The sequence below is a fragment of the Heliangelus exortis genome, chromosome 7 (genome assembly GCF_036169615.1).
Source record: "Heliangelus exortis chromosome 7, bHelExo1.hap1, whole genome shotgun sequence".
Lineage (NCBI taxonomy): Eukaryota > Metazoa > Chordata > Aves > Apodiformes > Trochilidae > Heliangelus > Heliangelus exortis.
The window spans coordinates 135,691-157,164 of record NC_092428.1 but is presented as its reverse complement, the minus strand read 5'-3'; the positions used below and the strand labels follow the sequence as shown (position 1 = coordinate 157,164).

Sequence of the window (21,474 nt, the reverse complement as noted above, 5' to 3'; positions counted from 1 at the left end):
GTGACCCCCGAGTGCTGCGGGTGGTGAAGTTGCTGCAGGCAAGGCCATCTCTGGAGGTAGCGAGTTGGTGCCATGCCGAGGTGCCCCTATTCGCTGCTAAGATCAGATGTTTGAAAGGCTTTTGGGTGGGCAGCAGGCAAGCGCAGGGAGCTAGGATCAATTGCAGCGAGATGAGGTGCGGGGGATTCCCCCTTCTCTGACTTCCCTCCAGCTGTGGAAGGGGCGGAGAGGGAGAGCCGGGACTCTTGCAGGAGGAAAATTCCTGGTGAATGCACCCTCCTGAGGCGGTGGTGGCCACGGCTGTCCTGGGCGATGGAGTGCCGGGCTGCCAGTATTACGTGTTATGCTGCATGTCTATCCGCCAGCCCGAGGCTCTGGCAGCGGGCCGGCCGGGATTAACCTGCAGTAACCCCGCGGTGCAGGGGCAGCCTTGGCAGGGTGTGCAGGGCCGGGCTGTGCTGTGCTGGAGTATGAAAACCATTATAATCCGCTCATTCATGGTGCTTAAAGAGCCAGAGTTTTTTTTTTTTCCCCCGTTCTCCTGGAACGGAGGAGGATTTGGGAATGGTCTGCAGCCCTGTGGGGCATCACGTGCTTTACTGACCCGTCGTCTCACTGGTTCAACAAGATTTAAAGTAACATTTTTATTATGAACAAATAAAATTTCAGATCAGCACAACCAGATGTCTGTTTCCATATTAGTAGAAATTATTTCAAAAAGTTTTTTGTTTTTTTTTCTTTTCCAGTACACAAAACAGAGATACTACTATGCAGAAATCCCTAAGCTGTGAAAAATCGTATCCTACTCACATTTCAACAGTGACAGAGCTTAGACAATGTGCAGATTCAACTTTCCAATCCTTCCCCAAACACCCAACACTTGGACATCTGCTCTTCACAATACCAGCGGGGCTGGGAACGGTTTTGGAAAACAAACCAGTCCATGCTTCTGCCAGCAGCAGTGTGTGTGTGGTGAGTACACCTCCCTCCTCTGCGCTCGGTGGGTCGGCAGTGAGCCTCAGCACACCCCTGGGAGGCAGGGCCTCGTCCCTGCAACAGGTAGGGAAACTGAGGCACAGAGTGTTTTTTTAGTGACTCCATCCCACATCACGCAGGGAGTGAGTAGGTAAGCCAGGAACAGGTCCCAGGAGAACAGCTGCTCTAGCCACAAGGTCCCACCACTGCCTTCTCTGCTTTCACCTCTCACAGAATCGTTTAAGCTAAACATACAGACAACGCATCCAGGATACAAACATGCCACCAAAAATATATATATATATTTATAGGTGTATATATATATATCTCAAAGTTCTACTTAAAGTGTTGTATCTGTTTCATAATCTAACAAAAATTCTAACTCAAATACATTCAAAATCACCTGCACCCACAGTTTAATGTAGGCAATTAAATAATTAAGAAACCCCTCAAATGTTTGTAATTCAAAAAAAAAAAAAAAAAAAAAAGAAAAAAAAAAAGAAAAAAAATACGGCAAATAGCTGTCAATACTCCTATGTATATTAAAGAAAGATTTAAGGCACCCAGAGATATTTGCCAATCTACCTTTAGAGTGACTGGGCAAACACCAGGACTGTTTGGTTACTGCTCCTCAGCTTCCACCCCAATTCCAGATTCTGGACCCGAATCAACACTTGAAATTTGAAAGGAACTCTTGCTGTCAAGCCCAGCGTCTTTGCTGAGAGGATGTATAATATTGCAGCATGTCACAGCATGCTTCCCTACCATAGGGTATGTCACACAACACCTTAAGGGCACCAGGAGCAAGAAAATCATTCTCCTCACCTTCTCCCCTCCCTACAGCACTTTCAAATGACTGGCTGGAGCAAATCCATTCTCCCAGGAGATTTCTACACGTTCAGAGGGGTTTAGACTAGAGCTAAGTCAACCTGCAATTACAAAGCTAACAGTGTTTCTTTATTTCTTTTTTTTTTTTTTTTTTTCTTTGATGGTTTTTTCTGGTTTTTTAAATGGTAGGATACAATTCCAGCCACAAGCCCCTTAGCCCCAGCCAGCCCCCAGGCAGCCATGGGCCCCTGAGCAGTAAGGATACTGTCTTCTGACACTGGGAGTTGAAAAGCTCCCTGCTCCATATATCCCTGTTATATATCTCGACTGGAGAACCACATTGCTCCTGATGGCTCAAAACCTTTAAGGGTCCTGTTGCTGAGCAATAACAAGGCCATGGTGGTGGCAGGGAAGAGGACTTCTTTTCTGAGTAACAAGCACGCTCTTGTTAAGGAGAGCTATCCTTGCTCCTGGTGAGTTTCATAGCAGTAGGAGAAAGCAAAGCTGCAGAGACTCTCTCCTGTGAAGCTGCTTGGCAGAGCTGAGGCGAGGAAGTTGGCATCTGCTCCATCTCTGCTCTCCCTGGCCTGCCTGGATCCAGGAAACACTGCAAACCCCACTCCAGCATCACCTTGTTCTGGCCACCTCTCATGCTTTCCTCCAGTTCCATTTGATGCATTTAAGCAACAAAAACAATACTATTGCTACAACGAATAATGATAATAAAAATTAATAATAATGGGGAGAGCCAAAGGGGAAAACAAAGCACGTTCAGCCCAGTGAGGGACCTGAGGCCACGATGCCCAGTACCTAACCCACCACCTGAACTCAAGCTGCGGTCTCTGCAACTTGCAGGTAGCAACACCCACAAGGACTTTTTTCCCCAGCACACCCTCCAGCTGTGTGCCCACATCTTCTCTTGGTACAACTGACCTTTTCACAGGCTCAGCCACCCTCACTGCCTGCCTTGCCAGCAAAGGAGCAAGGTGGTGAGATGGCTCAGCAAGGGGGCTGGCAGGCAAACTAAGGGACAAACAAGGAGCTGCTTGCGCCTCCCCCAGAGGAGCAGGGAAGGGGCAAAGCACCCCAGTAGATCTGGGCAGGAAAGCTGGGAGGTAGCCCACAGCAGCAGCAGTGTCTCGCCCCAGAAGACTCAACTCCCATGAGCCCCCTGTGCCACTGGCCCCGCGTTGGTGTTTCTCAGGCACTTATTAATCCACCCAGCAGAGCCCCTGAGGATGGGGAGACCTGCTCCCAAGGACACCCTCACCTCTCCCTACACCCGCAGGTGCTCCTCTGCCCCATCCCTGTGCTCGGTACAGGATGGGCATCTACATCCAGGCACAGACATCGGGACATCTGCCTGCCACCCAGCGAGTGGCATATTCCTCCAGCATATAGATCAACTTAACTCAGCAGCAGAGCTTTGGTTTACATCCTTCTCCCCCTCTCCATTTTGGCAAAGTCCTATTTTCTGGCAAAAATCTCAGCGGTGGTGGTGAACAAAACCACCCCGGGCTGGTGCTGCACCACAGCAACCAGTGGCACAGACCTCCATCTGTCCCCCTCCTCACTGGCTCTCCAGAAGGGCTGTGGAGGACAAAACCAGGGTCTGCCTTCGTTCTCTGGTGGCATGGGGCAAAGCAGACTGCAGGGAGGGAGGCTGTGAAGCTGGAGGAAGGAAGTAATAAGGCCACCAGTGCTCCCCCTCCAATGCCAACTGTGGCCACCAGACCCCCCATCCAGCCCACTGGTGGACCTGGCTGGAGCTTTGAGAGAGTTTGAGGGTTCTCCTCTACCCAGCCAGAGAGGCTGTGCAGGGGGGAGGGGGGAGAGAACACTTCCAAAAGACATCTTGGAAAGAGACAGCTCTCTATCCAATGGCAAGGGAAGGGGATGGGGCTGCTTTTCCCAAGGAGAGCAGTTTAGCTGTGCCATGTCTGTCAGCAGCCCTTGACAAAGGAGGGAGGGACAGAGGAAGGGATTTTGAGGGGAAGGTGGTGGGGAGAGGGTCGCTGACTTTGGCTCAACTCCTCAGCTGGCTGCTACAGGCTTCCCTTAACTCCACAGTACATAGCTGGCTGCAGTGGGCCGCCCCTGCTGCCTACCAGCTCCTCTGCCAGGGAGAGACCGGGACGATGCGAAACGAGGCGGGGGAGAAAGGATGGGAAGGAAAAGGAGAGGAGGGAAAGGGATGACCTTGCGTTATAAAGGCAGAGTCCTAGATCTTAAATACATCATGTAAAATACAGCATGGGAGGGGGAGTTAAAACTCATTGTGTTAAGCAAATTGGTAGCATTATTCAATAGTTAGTAAACAGAACATTAAACCTTTGTCCAGCGTGTTCAGAGGGGTCAGGAAGGGAGATAGGGAGAAAAAAGGAAGAAGGAGAGGTGCGGATGTGTGCGTGAAGGGGAGCAGGAACTCAGCCACTCTTGTGACTCCCATCTCCAGTCCGCATTTTCCGAGCCAGGATGGCCTCCTTGGAGACCTTCTTGCGATCGCTGGCCAGTCCCAGGAGGCACATGAGGTCAATGAAGGCTGTGGTTAAGTTCAAGTGCCAGCCAAACTCACTGGTGGAGTAGTCATAGGGGAAGGTGTGGTGGTAGTTGTGGAAGCCTTCTCCTGCAAAACACAGCCAGGGAGAGGATGTTGCAGAGTTCTAGGTGATGGCCCCTTAATCTTGGCCCAAAGCACCACATTCCTGAAACAGGCTATGGATTGAGTCCAGGCACCTCTCTCCTCTCAGCCTAATTTCACCTCCCTACAGCCTACCCCTTCTCATTTGGGTGTGGTCTAACATGCCTGGACTGGCCCATGCGAGACAATGACTGTCACAGAGGACCCCGGGTGCTTACGAGGAAAACAAATGTGTGGCGAGCAACTGAGAAAGGCCCTGGATGATGATACTCCTACAGCACTGGCAGTCCTAATACCAAATCCAAAAGGCATTTCCAGATGGGAATAACACAGACAGGCCTGTACTAAGTGATCTACTCCAGTCAGTAGATCTGCTCTACTCTGGGCACTGTCAAACCTGCCTTCAGTTTTCACCCCTTCAATGACATCGCCAGGACTCTTGCTCCTACCCCTCCTGAGTCTCTGCAGATCAAACCCCTGCCTTCTAAAAATCCAGGAGGAGATCCAGGCAAATGTTGACTATGGGATGTACTTTCCTAGGTCCCAAAAATTTCAGGAAAATGCATGAGGTGATTGATGTGTCTCATCTCATCTTCAGGTACCATGCTTCCCTGAGAACATGTCCAAATGTGCATGTCCTGGTTTTCAAGCTGCAAACTAAGACAGACAGGCAGAGACTGCAGCACACCTTTTTCTGACTAGTGAAAGGGGAAGAGACCTTTGAGCAGGGTAAATAAAATATTGCTCTTGAGATAAAGAGGTGCTAAGTGCAGCAGAGGTCTGTCCAGCCCAGAGAGAGGCTGGTGGGAGCTGATAACCCCACTGCCCTTACATACTCACTGGCCACCCGGGGAAACACCTCCAGATGCAAAGGCTGGAGGGGAAGAGTTGCAGGGTGAAATGGGGACATCTGGATTCACAGAATTCCCTAGAACCAGCTGCAGCCCTATGGACAGTCTATCTGCAACAAACGACATGGATGCTGAACGTACCTATGGCCCCCAGGCTGACCAGGGGGTTCTCCCGTGGGTTGATGTTCTGGTCGTACGGCCGGTTGCCAAACATGTGAGCAGCACTGTTCACTAGCCAGGTGGCATTGAGCCCTATGGTGTAGCGCAGGATGGCTGGAATGAAGAAGCTGATGACGATGGATTCATCCCAGAAGTAACAGGGCACTACAGTGGGCAGTGTGAAGCACAGCAACACCACTGAAGGCTTATAGTATCTGGAAAGGAAGGGACCAGGAGGAAAGGGCTCAGTGGCAGAGGTAGGACAGGTTGGGCTGGTTCATTCCTCCCCTTTGGAGTATTCACACTCAGATATACAAGGAATATCAAGCGCAGAAACACCTCACTCCTGAGCCCTGCATCTTTTGTCCTGGATGTGCAGAGGCCATGCCTGGACACCCCCAAGTCTTATCACCAGGAAGAAGACTCAAAACTTAAGTTTCAGTCTCACACGTGCAGAAAGCAATGTCCCCATCATTTTGCATCCAGACACCAGCTGCTGCTTTTGGCCCCATGTGCCAGTGGATCAAGACTGTCCTCCCCAGTTACTTCCCCTCTGATGTCCCTGTTTTCCTCTTTCACCACACTTCTTCCAAGAGACTGTAGTCTCTTGTAGTAGAGGGGCTGCAGCATGGCCTGGAAGGTGTACCACAGCACCTCTGAGGATGGCCCAGAGGCACCCATGGGTGGGCTCCGGGCCATCCAAAGCAGCAGTGTGCTGAGGGCAAGCAGGTGTGGAGGTGCTGTGCAGTGGGAAGCTCCGTCCACTGCTAGCCAGATGCTGCAGGGTAGGTGGGCAAGAAAGGGGTGTGGGAGGGCTGGAAGTCGCACTGGCTCCTGAATACTTCACAGCTCATTTCTCACAGTTCATCCCACAGCAAAGTTCATCCCACAGCACACTTCTCACATGGTGCTCTCGAATGCCCTCACACTCTACCAAAGGTTCTTGGGGTGCCCAGCCCATTTGCAGGGTCCCTGCTCCGTCTCATGTGGGTCTGAGCCAGGGCTGACCCCACCACTCACCTCCGCTGGAACATCACCACTTTGTCAGCCTTCATGTCACTCAGGTCCAGCTTCTGACCCTTCTCTATGACGTCCGGGTGCTTGCGCACCAGCAGCCACCCAACGTGGGAGAAGAAGAATCCCCGCATGGCGTTGTGAGGATCCGCGTCTGTCTCGGAGAACTTGTGATGGACACGGTGGTCCCGAACCCACTCATAGATGTCATTCTGCAAAGCAACAGGAGCGGAGACATCTTCGTTGTTCAACAACTCCAATTATCTTTTAAATCTGCTTCTTTGATGGTCTGCCTTTGTGTTGGTTTTTTTAATCCTTTAAGTCTAGGGCTTGTCTTGCACATCCTCTACAGCATCACAGGCTCTGACTGGTCAACCTGTCCCCCCATCCCTGCAACCCAATAGCCAGCCCTCATTAGCCAGTTGGTGCCTCCTACCTCACACCCTCAGCTCTTGTTGATCACTTATCCCTACAGGGTGCCAGATAAGACTGATTAACCCACCCTTTCCCTCTGCACTGACATTTTCTATGGGTCAACCTGCCTTGCTTTTCCTGGGATTGCAAAATCAAGTCTGTTTAACTTGGAGTGATTTTTTTTACTTGGAAATCAAATTGTTTTAAAATGAAGGCCCCTCTTTAGAAATAAAAACACCATTTCAATGACAGCTATAAAAAACAAACCCTTTGGTTCCACAACCATTCTGCTTAAGCTGCAAAATCAGTACAGTTTGGAAAAGTGAAAAGCTTTCATTATTTGTATTAAGAAATTATTGCTTTGGCCACTTTTAAGAACAGATTTTAACAAGCCTGTACTTATTTGTTTACACCAAGATTTTGATTACACCATCCTAGAAAACTGAAGAGATCCAAGCACACCTCTATTACCTCTATTGCAGAAGATGCTCCATAATCTTCTAAGTATATAGAACATTTCCTCAAACACTTTGAAGGTAGGAAAGTGGCATAATCATCCCTATTTCTTGCCTGGAAAGACGAAGTGCCTTACCCAAGAGCCTGTGGCAGCCACACAACTTGTCAAGTCCCTCTCAAGCATGGCAACATGAGATAACATGATTTACCTGCAGGCCATGCAAAAAGGAAACACTAGACTTGGCCCAGGATTCAACTTGCACTCGTTTCCAAATCCTGGGAACGTCTGCCTTCCTTCCAGCCATATCCTAAGCACTTCCAAAGATCACCAGCCCTCACTGATGTTAGCTGGAGCTTGGTCGCTCAGCATCCCCTCGGAGGGTGGTGCAGAAGCCTTCCCTGTCCATTAAGCAAAGAAGCACAGCCATTACCTGTGCTAGAAATGTTTCACCTGTGACCTCCCCTCTCATATTCCAGGCCCTACCCAGCATCACAGAATGTGAGAAATCCCAGACTGAAAGCTGACAGAGAGCTTAGGTTCACACATCTGGGGAGGCTTTCCCTGTTGCCTGGAAATACTTCTGCTAGAGGTGGGAGGTACATGTTTGGAAACTCAGATGAAGCACCTCATCCACCACCCCCACTCTGTACAAACACAAGTCAGGGGCCTCAAAGTTGAAGAGTAAGAATTTTGAGTGAAACTTTATCTTTTCTTTAGATATTATTTTGGGACCACTTCTAAATTGCAACCCTGTCTAAAAATCATGGCTTTCTGTGACCAGCAAGCGAAGCCCAGGAGAATGCCTCCATCCAGCTACAGTTTCTGTTGTGCTGCAGCTGCCTGGTCTTGCAGGTGGCAGAGCCAACTAGGGGCAGAATTCCTGAAATCCCTGAAATCACTAGCCATAGGTCTCCGAACAGCCAACAGGCATTTTTTAGAGGATCTCAACTGAGATAATATATAGTCTCCTCTAATCTTAAAAGTTACCAGTCTTGATATTAAGAGCCGCTGCCATTAACAAGAATGAGGGAAATTGAAAATAAACCTTCTCTTGATCCCACTGAGAGTAACTTAAAAAAAAAAAATCCATGAGGAATGGTTTTGAATTTTCAGTAGAACTTCGGATTAGTTCCTATTGAAGTGGAAATATCTGTCTGTCTCATCTTTGTCTATTCCTATCCCCTACAGCAACAGCTCAGCAAATTCTTCACCCTGTGCCCTATAACCCTGTGAAAGATGGTCTTTGTGTGAGACTAGCCAGTACACAGCAGCCTATCCCGTTCCCTTGCTGAATGCTGGACCAGCAGCTGGAATTAGGAGCTTGGTCCTTCCTCATCCTGATGAGACACTCTGGTTTGTTGCTCACAAAGAATAGGAAAGTGAACCCTGTTTTAGAAAGGCTGAAAAAACCCCATCCCCACTCTGTTCTGATTACAGGCCAATGAAGTGTCTGTGTCCTCTATGGCTACACAGGGGGGGAAAGGGACATAAAACCCTTGGTCCACCTGGGCTTTACCTGCCACACAGTACCGAATTACTTAGGTGCAAAGCAGATGTAATATTCTCTTCCCTTCTAGTGGAAAAGGTTGCACCCAGCCACCCTCCTGAGTACTTCCTATGAGCAAGCCTGCATGAAGTCCCTTCAATTGAAGCTGGAGAACAGAGCACTGTCAGAGCTGCCTCACAGCAGCAAACCCATGAGACCACCAGGATTTTTCTGTGCCATGCCAGTCTGGGTTTTCACTGTAACTTCTGAAGGGCCATCCCTGCTACTTTCTACAGTCCCTGAGGACTCCCTGGTTTGTTTGCTTTGTGGATTGTTAAGTGCTCCCATTAGTGGTTGGGTAATGCCTTGAGGTGCTTATCAGCTGCCTGAAGTCACTTGTGCCAATCTGAATGGGCCCATCCCTTTTCTCCTAGGAACATCACTGACCTGTGATGACTCTCTAGGAGTCAGTGGTATGACTTAAAACAGCATTATTCCTAATATCATGCTCCTGAACCAAAGAAGCATCCCTCTTAACTGCATCATTTCAACAAGTTCTTGGTCTTTCTGCAGCAGCAGATTCCACAGCCTGGCTCTCTGGGCTGTGCAGATGTTTCTTCCTTATCAGCTATGCAGCAAGAGCAGGGTGAGGCAACCTCACCCAGGAGAGCACTTAGCACTTCCACACCTCTTTCACAGGACCTGGAGCAAGCACAGGGAGAGCACACCTCGTGGGAAGGGTACACTCCTGCTTTGGAGAGCTTTCCTACCCATGGTCTTGGCCAACAGTCCTCTCCCCACTCAGTTTGTCTCAGTCACCCTCTGATGAGACAAGGTGAAGACAATGAGATGGACTCTGGCACGGCAGTGCTGGATGGAAAGGGCGGATTGCTTTCTAAAAAGAGGTAGAACCTCTCCATCAGCTTGTGCCATGTATCTAAGGCCTGGATTCAGGGGAGCACTTCCTTCTGAGGACCAGAGATACATTTGAGGAGGTGCTTACTTGGAAGGCCATGGAGTTTGCAATAGTCAGGAAGATCCGCAGGGGCAGCGTGGCTTTGTAGGACCGATGGCTCCAGAGGCGGTGAGATCCAGCTGTTATTCCCAGAGCACTCACCAGGAAACACACAACAGCTGGAGAGGAAAAGAAAGTGTTGGACCAGTTAGAGCAAGTCAGCTTGCAGCAGAGTTTCAGGCAGAGCAACACAGAGGCAGGTCTTCCCCCAAAGCTGTATAAGCAAGAGAGGAACCCATGGCAAGCACAGACTGGGGCAATAAAAATCAGTGTGAGAGTGCCCAAGCTACCACAGGCTTCCAAAGACACATGGGGCAAATCACTTCAGCTTTTCAACTCTGACAAGGGAAAAGGCTGCTTCTTACAGGCACAGTCACAAGATAATTGGTTCCTTGTCCTAGTGCCTGTCTGTCATGGTACAGGATTCTCAAAACTGCATAAAGTGACTGCTTCCATAGAGTCCTCTGGTAACAGCTCTGCAGTCCCCCAGAGAGTAGCTTCCCTCTTTCACCCACCTCCAATAATCAAGGGACTTGCTTTCCTATCTCTTGCACTTTTGTCACCTAGAGGTGGCAAATGATCACACAGTTCTTCAGGGGTACATGTCAAGCCCAGGGTTAGGCTTCTCCCTTTTCTGAGCAGAGGCTGGCTAGAAAAAGATCTAACCTACCATCGCACTGAAACCTGGGCTTCACCTTCAGCTGACTGAAGTTGGGCAGAAAGTTGGAGTGCATTCAGTGGTTTGCCCTACAAGCCCAGACACGTTTAGGGAAGGGTGCGCATCCATGCATAGGTCAGCTGATCCACCTTCAGTCCCCTGGGGGAAAGGATACCCTTTTCCCAGCTCCCTGAAGGAAACTGGTATAAATTTGCAGATTTCAGACAATTGGATCAATCATTACAACATCTCCTTACTCTTACATGTAAACCCATGGATAAGAACAACTGGTATGTTTGACAGTACCATTCACTCAAGCCAAATGGCTCTAGTAGAGCTTATCTCAGACCTAGAAAACAGATACTCTGCTAGAAATGTGCCTGAAGTCAGAGATCTGAGACATGTTCAAGTCCCTGTTCTTTCATTCAAAATAATCCAGGTTTTATTTCCTATAATCTTCTGCTCTCTCTTCCCTCTGTCACCTTTTTGTTTTTCTACATTCTAAACCTAATCCTCTATCTGCTGATGGCTGATTTTAACACCCTTTTCTGGCCCCTTCAGCTTGCATGAACCCTCCTCAGTCTCATCCCACTGTATAAAAGTGAACTTCCCTGTCTGCTGATCTGACCCTGAGTTTTCATCTTCATCCTTGGCTTCTGCCAAGTGCAGAGCAAGCCTTGTACTAGCACACCTCTCCCTCATGCCTCACAACACCTCAGTGGTCTCTCAGAGTACCCAAGCAGTCACTGGTCATAGTGATATACAGGGCATGAAGAGGGATGAAGATGCATGCAAATGCACCAGGATCCAGACTTTGCATGAGACAAAGCTCACAAAGCTGGACAAGGGGACAAGGGATGCTGGAGCGGGAAATTTGGTTCAGGTCTTCCTTTGGCCTTACTGGACAGGAAAGTACTTATGCTGGACACCTGGAAGGTCTCAGTCAGCCCCATGATGATGAATTAAAAGTTATGAACTAGGTCATGACCTGTTCCCCATTGATTTTAGATCTGAAGACTCAAATCAGTAACTATACCCACAGATTCATACAGAAGAGCAAACCTTGAAACATATGGCTCTGATATGGAGAACATCTCTGGCCTCAGACACTGCATTAGCCACAAAACTTGCTCCTGGATGCTTTATATACTTTGTGCTAGAGGCAGAAGTGTGACTCACCACCATCCTCCCTTGAACACAAGCTGCTGTACCCTGCAAACCACATTCCACAGAACCTCTAGACAACTTTATACCTATGGTGCACACCTCAGTAGCTGAGGTATGTTTGAAGACAAGCAAGTTTATGGCAGAGCTGAGAGCAGCACCCAGGAGTCTGGATTCATCCTCCAGCCTACACAGTCTTTATGAAAAACAGCAGACAGGGACTGTGTGGAAAGTGGATGTTGGGGCTTGCAGTGGATGTAGGGGGCAAATTGCTGGGGAAAGAGTCCAGCTCTCCACTGCAGGGCAGGTAGGCATGAGTTAATAGTGCACTGGGGACAGAAATGAACATTGCAGTCTTTCAGGATCTTCAATGGTACTAAGAAGTTAATGCCAGGTTAGGTGAATACAGGCCCTATTCACAGCCCTGAGTTCAGGCTTCTCTCTCTAATGAATTCTCACATGCTGACTGGGAATTTTTTGGTATAAGAGGCCCCCAGGAAGATGACTAGCTAAGAACTGTGGTATTTAAGCTTTGCAATAAAGGAGCTCATCTGTATGTCTTGTATACAGGCAATTCTTAAAATCTGGCTGTGGATATCCCCCTCAGGAAAAGATGACATCAGCAATAAGGACATATCAGCAAGCAGAAGGAATCAAAAAAAAGAGATGTGGTGAAGGTACCAACAGAGCCAGAAAGCAGACAACCCAGTGCTTGCTCCTGGGTAGCCTTGACTGAAAGCTTTTGTTAAAAATTTGGAAGAGTACCCACTGCTTTCAGGTGGGCTATAGAACAGTCACATCCTTAATCCAAATCCAAAGCCCATGAACCTCAACAGCTTGTGTTGACTTCTCTTGGAACTGTGCCCCAGGTCACTACGATGGACACAATTCCAATTACAGTCCTGTGCTGCCTCACCTCTTGCCCACGGACAGTAGCTGTAAGGAGCAGACATTTTCTGTGGGAAAGCACACATGGCACCCAGCCCCACAAAAACACAATGGCACTATTAGTTCCATCAGCCTTACCTGCAAGTTGTTGTGACAGTGACAGAATATGGACAATAAGATTGAAAAGCCTGATAGAAAACAGAAGAATCCAGCACCCTAATGATTTAGAGGGCTCATCTCCACAAACAGGTATAATGATGATCATTGCAACCCTGGGAATAAGCAACTCATATGGAAGGAAGAAGAAAATCTCCTCCAAGATCATCCACTAGGAATGAAATCAGAAAGAGAATAGAGAAGGTGAAATAAAGTAGTACAGAATTTCACAGATGCCTTTTGAATCCGGCCCAGACCAAATGACTTCGGGACTCTACTAGCTGAGGTTTCAAAGTCATCTCTACACCATGCTTTGAAGTGTCAAAGATCCAAAAGACTGTCAACTCACAGGTGATGTTTCCAATTACCCATTCCATTGGAACACAAAGAATGATGGCAGCAGTAACACACACTCATTGCCCCAAAAATTAAACCCTAAACATTCCATATTCAGACATACCCATGTGACTCATCCGCTCTTTGGAACCCAGATTCAGACCTCAAGTTATGATGGCAAGCCAGGAGTGTGCTGACTGCAAAAGGAATGTGTCACCTGCAGTCAGCACCACAAATGTTTACATGAAGAAGCGTCCCTGATCCAGCAGCTGTCCTTTGAGCTTCTGCTCAGTGCAAGGAAAACCTACAGGCAGTCAAGAGTTGCCTAATTATTCAGCGAGATTCTCCTTGGTCCAAAGCAGCAGCATCAAAAAAGGGTATCAGCTCGTGTTGCTGGCACTTCAGGGAGCTGGGTTATTGTCAAAGCAGCACATCAAGAGGAACCATCACTGTTTTATAGCAGTGTTGGCCAGGACAACAGGGGCTAACACAAATATTGTCAGTCTGTTGCAGCAGGGGGCCAGGAACACAACCTGCAAATCATGTTTCCAGGGAGGTTTGGAGCAGCTAGAGAAGAAACTGTCAGTCATCCCCTTTGTGCCCATGATCCCCAAGAAGACTGGCCACTGTCAAGTGCAGTGGACAAGGCAGCAAATACAAGGGGAGCTGGCTAGAAAGCCATAGTGCTGGAAGGGCTTGGAGAGCTCTTGTTATGGAAGCTCTCACCTGATCAACAACCCCAGCTGGTTCTGGGAAGCTCTGTACCAGAAAGAGATCAGGGGATACAATGCACACAGCAACACAGAACAGCAAACAATGACGAAGGCAGGGCCGGAGAGCTTGAGAGACAAAGAGGAATTAGCACACAGAGAAATGAAAACAGAAGAGAACACAGTCACCAATATAACTGGTTTCAGAGGGAAAGGAACATCAAAGAGACAGTGGCCTGGATGAAGAAGGTATAAGCAGGGAATTGCTCCTTATAATAAAATATAGAAGGTAGACTGGCTGCCAGGCACCACAGCTGCCTGTAGCATAACAGCGAAGAACATCTGGGGCCACGTTAATTTCATATTATATGTGCACAGCCTGAGGAAGGAATGATCTGAAAAACAAACAAAGAAACAAACAAAAACCTCAGCAGCTCCAGAACTACCACTGAGAGAGCTGATCTGCCATGAGCCCATGGAGCAACCTAAGTCTCTGCAGCTCTACTGTTGTGTGTCAAATGGGAACCACAGCCCTCTCCTTCCTGCCAGACAGTTCTGGGGAAAAACAGCAAGATAATATTTAACAGCCACAGGTGCCTTGTATGTGCTGAAGAAAGGTATGAACTGAGAAAAGGGCAATGCAAGAAGGACCAAAGAGACTTGCTGAGAAGCAAGACGTGTGGAGGATCAGAGTATCCCACCTCTGATCAGCACTGAAGGACAACAGAATATAGGGAAAAGCTCTGATTTACCCACAGGATGCAGGGAAGGGTGGTCCCTTCCCAGAACAAGTGCCTGGGATGCAGGACAGGAAGCTGTGTGGAACTGCTCCAGCTTTGGTAAGACAGGATGGATCTTCAGCCAGTTCAAAACAGTGCAGTTTCCCCAAACTCAGTGTCCTTCTCCTGTTCCTAGGGGACCTGTAATGCCAGAAGCTACCAAGGAATCTCAGTGCCTGACAGCGTCAGGAGAGCAGGAGAGCCGGAGAGCAGCTGGCACTTCACATCAGAGCTGACTGGAGGGGAGGGATGGGAGCAGGAAGGACTGGCAGCAGGTAAAAAGCAACTTGGATTTGCACAAAATGCCAGGGGAAGCCATATGGACATCGTAAACAGGAAAGTGGTTGCACAGACACTACCTCAGAGACCATTTTGGGGTAAGGTGAGCTTAGCAGTCTGCAAAGCAGCATTAACCTTCTGGATCAAGATGCTCGAACCCACTTAAGTCTCAGGGAGGCTCAAGGGAGAAGAGTTGAATGGATTTACAAATCAGAGTGCATCGCAGCACCCTGAAATGGAATGACTAAACTACTGGACCCACCTCCTCCATCCTCTTGCTCCATGGCCCTGAGGATGTCTGGGTGGGGTTGGAGGACCCAGGCTGTCAGATCAGTGAGAGAGAGAAGCCAACAGCTGCTGCCAAGCCTCCAGCTGAGAGCCCAGGGAAGGGACATACAGCAGGACTGAGAGCATGGAAACTCTCCTCCGAGGTCGTGCTGAGGCTGCATGTTCTACCTGGCCCTGTCACCCCTGGGAAAACTGCAGCCTGTCAGGTTTTCACAAGGGAAAGGCCCAGCAAAGCCTTTTATAACAGCCCTTCAAAAGGCCACACCGGCTGCACATGGAACGCACCAGTGCAAAAGCTACAGGTTCTGTAGATGCTGTAGCCAGCCTCTGACCAGGTCCTGTGGCCTCCAGTGATGCTCACCTCCCACACCTCTGACTGGGAGAAGCTAAGGTGGTGGTCCAAGAGGGAAAGAGTCAGCCTGGCTGTCCAGGAAGATATCTCTCCCCAGTCCAGATGTGATACTCATTTCTCACAGCCACTGGGAGGACAGACTTAAAGAGTGTGACAGACTATGTGGATCACTCCAAGGCCAGGCTGGCCCGGACCCTGCTCCTGGATGAACACTTCACAGGAGCACCGCTGAAACCAAAAGCCATGCCAGCAGCTCTCAGATTAGACTCTCAATTTATGTTTCAGGATGCTCTGTTTAACAGGAAGGCAGGGGTTGGATGCAATTTCTTGCCCTCCCTACTGGGAACCATTTGGTTTCTTGATTGCTCCAGAGGTCCACACAAAGACGTGTGGAGAGCCAGGCTCCCCTGCAGCTTGGGCCCTAGGCCCAGCTGCCTTTCAAGTAGTCAAAGGACAAGTTTTCTTCCTACCCAGAGCAAGGTCTCCGAGAAAGGGGATCTTTGCCTAGCTACCTTCTGCTGGGTTGTGCTTTCCATTGGAATTTGCTGCCTGGAGAGATGCTTATTTATTTTCTGAAAGCTGTCAGGCTCAGTTCCGGGATGATGGGGGCTAATCTGTGCTTTTGTAAGAATGATAAAAAGACCTGAGCTTCGGACTTAACTCTTGACTTTTACCTGCAACACGACTGCATTTTGTCACTTTCCCCTCACACACACGTCCAGGCTCTGCAGGATTTATCCTCCCTTAGTAAAGACAGGTTCTTCTCTGTGGGCAACAACCTTGTGCCAGATAGCCCTGTACCTTGCCTCCCCAGCTACACCTTCAAGTGCTCTTGCTAGCACCTTTCTTCCTAACTTTCTGGAAATGTCACACTGCTCCATTAGATATTTTCTGTGCTTCACAGCAGCAGTGGCTGCATATCCAGGTGTGGGCTACTTACAATCCTAATGCTTATGAACCAAGTTTGCTCTTTAAGCAGTCAAGCAATCCCCTGCCAAATCCTTCCCTCTCATGCATGACCTTACAAGAGACACTAGCAAGCCTTCCCACAGCTTGCTATGGAGCTGACTGAGTACCTGCTTCTACCAGCAGACCTTCACCTTCCTTATTTCTCCTCCCCAGGTATATGGGTCTGGAGAAAAAGAAATACTACCCAACAAATGGTTTTGCAGATGCCAAGGAACAAGTGGAGTTAGGTGCTTACCCCATGCCAGTGTCTGGATCTTTGCAGACGGTATCAGCGTCAACCCAAATATGGCCCCTAGATGCAGCAGGCTCATGAGGATGATATTCCTCCAGACATATCGTATGGGGGGCTTGGGGCCCTCCTTCTCCCTGTAGGTCTCATCAAAGATATCATCCATCATGCCCCGGTCTCCTGCCAATTCCTCATGATTGAATGAGTCCTTTGCCATGACAGCATCCCCATTCCTGGTCGCCCGGGAGGTGACGGTGCCAACAGTGCTGGTGCTGGAAGCGGAGGAGAACTCCTTGGAGAGGCAGCAGTGGACATTTTCAAAAAAGGAAAAAGAGAAAACAAAACAAGAAGTTAGTGGTTACTGGTGCAGGGAATTAAAAGACAAAAAGCTGGGTTGGCAGCACCAAAACTGAAGCCTGCAGTTTTCTTGGCAGGCTCCATTCTTTCAGCTGAGCCCTTGGCACCAAGAAGAGCCTGTTCTAGCCCCATCGAGTCATGGCCTGAGAGGGAGAAGGTCTGATCTTAGAAAGATCAGATGGTGGACAGGATGCAGAAAGTAGAAGACTTGAAAGTCAGTCTTTTTTCTACCAGTGGCTTTGATCATTTGCAGGCTACAAGGATTTTCACTTGCCTTTAGTTCTATTAGTAGGCAGTTTTAGCTGGGTTTGTCCATAAGCAGAGAACAATAAAGAAATCTTGTTAATGGACAGAGGTGGGAGAGAAATATGAATTGAAACAGTTTTACTGCAAATCACTGGGCTGTTCCTGATATCCTGCCTCTTTGGTGTCACTCCACAAAGGATCACTGAAGAAATATCAGGAAGATCTACAGGGGGATTCCTTTGGGGTGCCTTCTTATCATGCCCTGTGTCATCTTCCAGGCTGGGATGCGGCAAAGCCAACAAGCTTGGAGATCAGCAGATGGAAGCAGTGAAGTGAGATGCTTCCAGTCAGATATCCTATCCCATGGCTGTTGCTAAGCCTGATATCCCTCTCCTGCTTTCCAGCCACGGGCAAACTGAGGCACAGGAAGACAATCCTCCGAGCCAAGGCCACCGGCACGCAGAGAGGAAGTTTAAAACAGCAAGTTGGCTCAGCCTGGCTCCTGGCTCCCTCCTGTAAGTGTGACACAACATTCCCCCTGCACACACTTGTTTGCCCTGGCAGAGTGACAGCCTGCCTGATCAGGCATGCCTGACCCTAATGAGACAGGTCACTGAACCCTGAATCACCCATTTCCATCATGACAGCCGCGTGCTCACTGGTGCGCGCAGCCCTTTGTCAGGCTGGAGCCCACGTGCCCAGCTGGGCTCGACCCTGAGGTGTCAAGCACCTGGGGTACGAGAGGTGGGAGGATATGCCATCCCCATCACCTTGACCACCAGAAACCTGCCTGAAGGACAGGGCAGGTCCATCCACTGCCCATACTGATGCCTCCATGCACAGAGGCACTAAAGGCTGGGCAGCAGGGACAGGAGAGTCAGAACCACGGGAGGGAGCATCACCAAGCCGGGAAAGCTCTTCTCCCAATAGAAATCAATCCCAAATTAACAGCAGATTGTCACTCAGACACTGAGAAGTCATAAAGACCACCGTCCTGCCATGGCCTAGTTTCCAGAGGGAGGCATTAAAATCAGGCCAGGCAGCTTACGTGGCCACACCAACTCCTCCCTTTCCCAGGGGTAGAAGCTAGAGGGTTACAGACATACCTTCCTACAGGGAGGAGCTGGCAAAGCTGACATATTCCCCCACATTTGGGAACTAAAATCATCTCTGCATCTACCTCTTACGTTTTTCTTTCTGGAATCAGAGGTTAGAGAGGAAAAAAACCTGGACATGAAGTATCCTGTTGCTTTCACTGAACCCAGGCAGCTGCTGAGCTTAGGATCGGCTCCTCTGCATCCTGGCTATAGGCTACCTATGCCTGGTTTCCTAATTTATGTGTTGAGGGTATGATAAACTGAGACGCTGGAGAATTTTGAGGCAATCCCCCCACCAAAAAGCTGTGAGAAATGGCTTCTAATCCAGAGATTAGGCAAGGAAAGTCCTGCCCATTCCAAAGTGTCAGATATTCTCATTTGGCATTCTGGCAGGAAGGCACAATTTTCTTTCTTGGCGGGATGACAATCTACCAAAAAGACCTAAGACTTGTCTATGCAGGAAAAATTCCCAACAGAGATCTAGTGGTATAATTAGACGGGCAACGCTCCCCATATGGACATGCTGCTTCCAGAGTAAGAATGCGGGGTTGGAGTTGCATTTTTCTCCCCCGTGACAGCTTATGTCACTGTCAAAGTTGCACTGGGGCAGAGGAGGAGGAGAGCACAAAGGAAGCAGCAGAGAGGAAAAGAAAACCTCTTCCTCCAGAGTCATAGTAGCGACATGAGGAATTTTTCCAGCATACCTATAAGATATAATCAAACTGGTCATTTCTCACATGTAAACTGGCCTTATATTAAGAGGGCTATAAAGCAGCTGTGAAACACAGCTAGGAGGAGGGAGAATAGGCAGCTATTTAGCTGGAGACAGCGGAAGTGAGGAGGAAAGAAAGGATTTTTACCCCCATATGGCTCAAGTGGCTCCTGGAGCTCCCACTCAGGAAAACGAGATGGAGATTGGTCTCTGGTCTAGAGCAGAGCAGGGGAGGAAGCCAACTAAATCATTTTCATGAGCTCTCCCTCATTTCTGAATGACTTTGCAGCTCTCATCTGCAGAACAGATGTGTTCCCCCATCTCCAACACCTCCCCCCACCCTACGAGTCCTGAACACGCCATAGGTGATCCTGGCAGCCAGCCAGCTTATACAACCAGCTGCAGCTCAAGGCTCCTGCGCTGGGTTCAGCCCAGGGGCCCCCGGGCACTCGGCCTCGGGTCCACTATATAATTGAATACGCCCAACGTGACCAAGGGGACAGGATTCTTTCGAGTCTTCAGGATATGTGCCAAAAGACATGCCAAAACCAGGAGATGTGGTCTGAGCACACTGCTCTTGGCATCCGTTTCGGGTGAGAAGCGGAACAAAGTTATTTACATCATCACAGCATCCCTGGAAGGTCATGGCACCTGCACAAAAGGACCGAGGGAGACCCCTGCACGCTGGCGACAAGCAATAGAGCAGAGCTGGGGGAGCAAGGAGCTCCTCGGCATCGGCAGAAAGGGGAAGGATAAGAAGCTCAGAGCAGGCATATGGAATCAAACACCCTGCCTCTCCTTGGGCAAAGAGGTGGCTGCCAGGAGGGGCAAAAATAAAACCTAAAATCTCTAAAGATCCAACGACTCTCTGCATCTTCCTGGTGCTGGGCTGTCAATCCGAGTATATTTTGTGCCAAAAATGGGCAGTCTCCCCATTTCATGTTTGCTTGGCTCAATCAATGCAGATAGTCATTCATTTCATCTGGGCAGCTGGCTGCTTTCACCTTGCGCCTGTCCTAGAGACGCTCCCTGCTGCAATATTTGCTTTAAAAACACTGCAAGTGAAAGCCTGTTCCTGTTAAAAACAAAACCCGACAACCGACAAACCCCCCCCCCTAAAAAAAAAACCGAAACAAAAATCCAAGCGAATGCGAAAATCCGCACAAAATCAGAGATTGAGTGCTGCCAAAACCCCATCGACCTTTTGGCACAAAAGCCCTTCCTGAACAGCCCTCACTAGCAGGCAGGCTTGGATGGACGTTTTTAAGATAAAAGCGCTATTTTGTGCTCGGACTATCCGGGGGCACGGACTCGGGGGAGATCACCCCCGCAGCGGACACCCCCGCTCCATTCACCGTCTCACCGTGAGGCTTGGATCGTGTCCTAAATGAGGCGGCACAGGAGAGGACACAGGCACACAAACACAGTGCCTGCATCCGTGTGCGTGTGCCTGCGCGGACACGCGTGGGTTCCCGCAGCTTTCTCCTCAAGACAGCAGCAGCGCAGAGAGGAATACAGGAGGCAGGGGCGAGTGGAAGACAAAGCACCCGCCCCCCGGGCCGGCTGGCAGCCCCCTACTCACCTCCTCCTGCAGCAAGTGCGCAGGCATGGGGCAGCGCGGTCTCTGCTCCTTGGCGGCTGAAGGCGGGCGCGCCGGTCCCGGCGGTGTCTGCGGGAGGAAGCTGTCTGCTGCCGGCCCCTCTCCCGGAGAGCTATGCAGCCCGGGGAGGCGGGCGCGGAGGTATTTAAGCGGGGCTGCTGGCCTGGCGGCTAGTGGGGCCGGGCTCTCCGCGCCCCGTCCTCCCGGTGACCCCCTGCCCGCGGTCAGGATGCGCGGGGTCAGCGCGGCGGGGGCTCGGCTCTCGGCTGGCCGGGAGGGGAGGCGGGGAGGGCCGGGGGGCGGGAGGAAGGATGCTGAGGAAGAGGAGGATGATGGCGAGGGCCAGGCTCTCTCATGATGCCTGGCTTTTTTTTTTTTTTTTTCCTTTCTTTCCCACCCCTCCGGGATCCGATTGGCTGCGGGAAATTTGGTGCCACCTCGGCCTGTCCTCGCCATTGGCTGCCCACAATCTGCTGTTCGCTCCCCGCGGCGCGCACCCCGCGCGCACGGTTCCGCGCACGCCTCGGCGCGGGGGTGATGCCGGCCCGGGGGGGCCGCCGCGTCCCCCTACCCTCTGTCCGGGGGCTGCCCCGAGGGAAATAAGAGGAGCCCAAGCAGTTATGGAGCCTCTCATGCCCCTTCCCCATCTGTCTGCTGAGTGCGGTGGGAAGAGAAGGGGCCTCAGCGTTAAATACTTTCTCTAAACTGGGGGTCTGCACGGGAAGCGTTATATACGTATATATGTATATAAACCATACATCTCTGCAAAGGAAAACACACCCATAACTGTATATCTGGGTAAATATGTATGTCA

The 21,474-nt window shown here is 49.9% G+C and overlaps 1 protein-coding gene across 1 annotated transcript; it reads right to left on the bottom strand.

The window, feature by feature from the left end:
- Nucleotides 1–629: 629 nt before the first annotated feature.
- SCD (stearoyl-CoA desaturase) lies at nt 630–21,131 on the bottom strand. The gene is made up of 6 exons (XM_071748115.1): nt 20,643–21,131; nt 16,655–16,940; nt 9,829–9,959; nt 6,475–6,680; nt 5,437–5,669; nt 630–4,429 (listed from the first exon to the last, which is right to left on the bottom strand). The coding sequence occupies exons 1-6, from the start codon at nt 21,114–21,116 to the stop codon at nt 4,230–4,232; spliced, it is 1,530 nt and encodes a 509-aa protein (XP_071604216.1). The 5' UTR covers nt 21,117–21,131; the 3' UTR covers nt 630–4,229.
- Between the last annotated feature and the right edge of the window lie 343 nt (nt 21,132–21,474).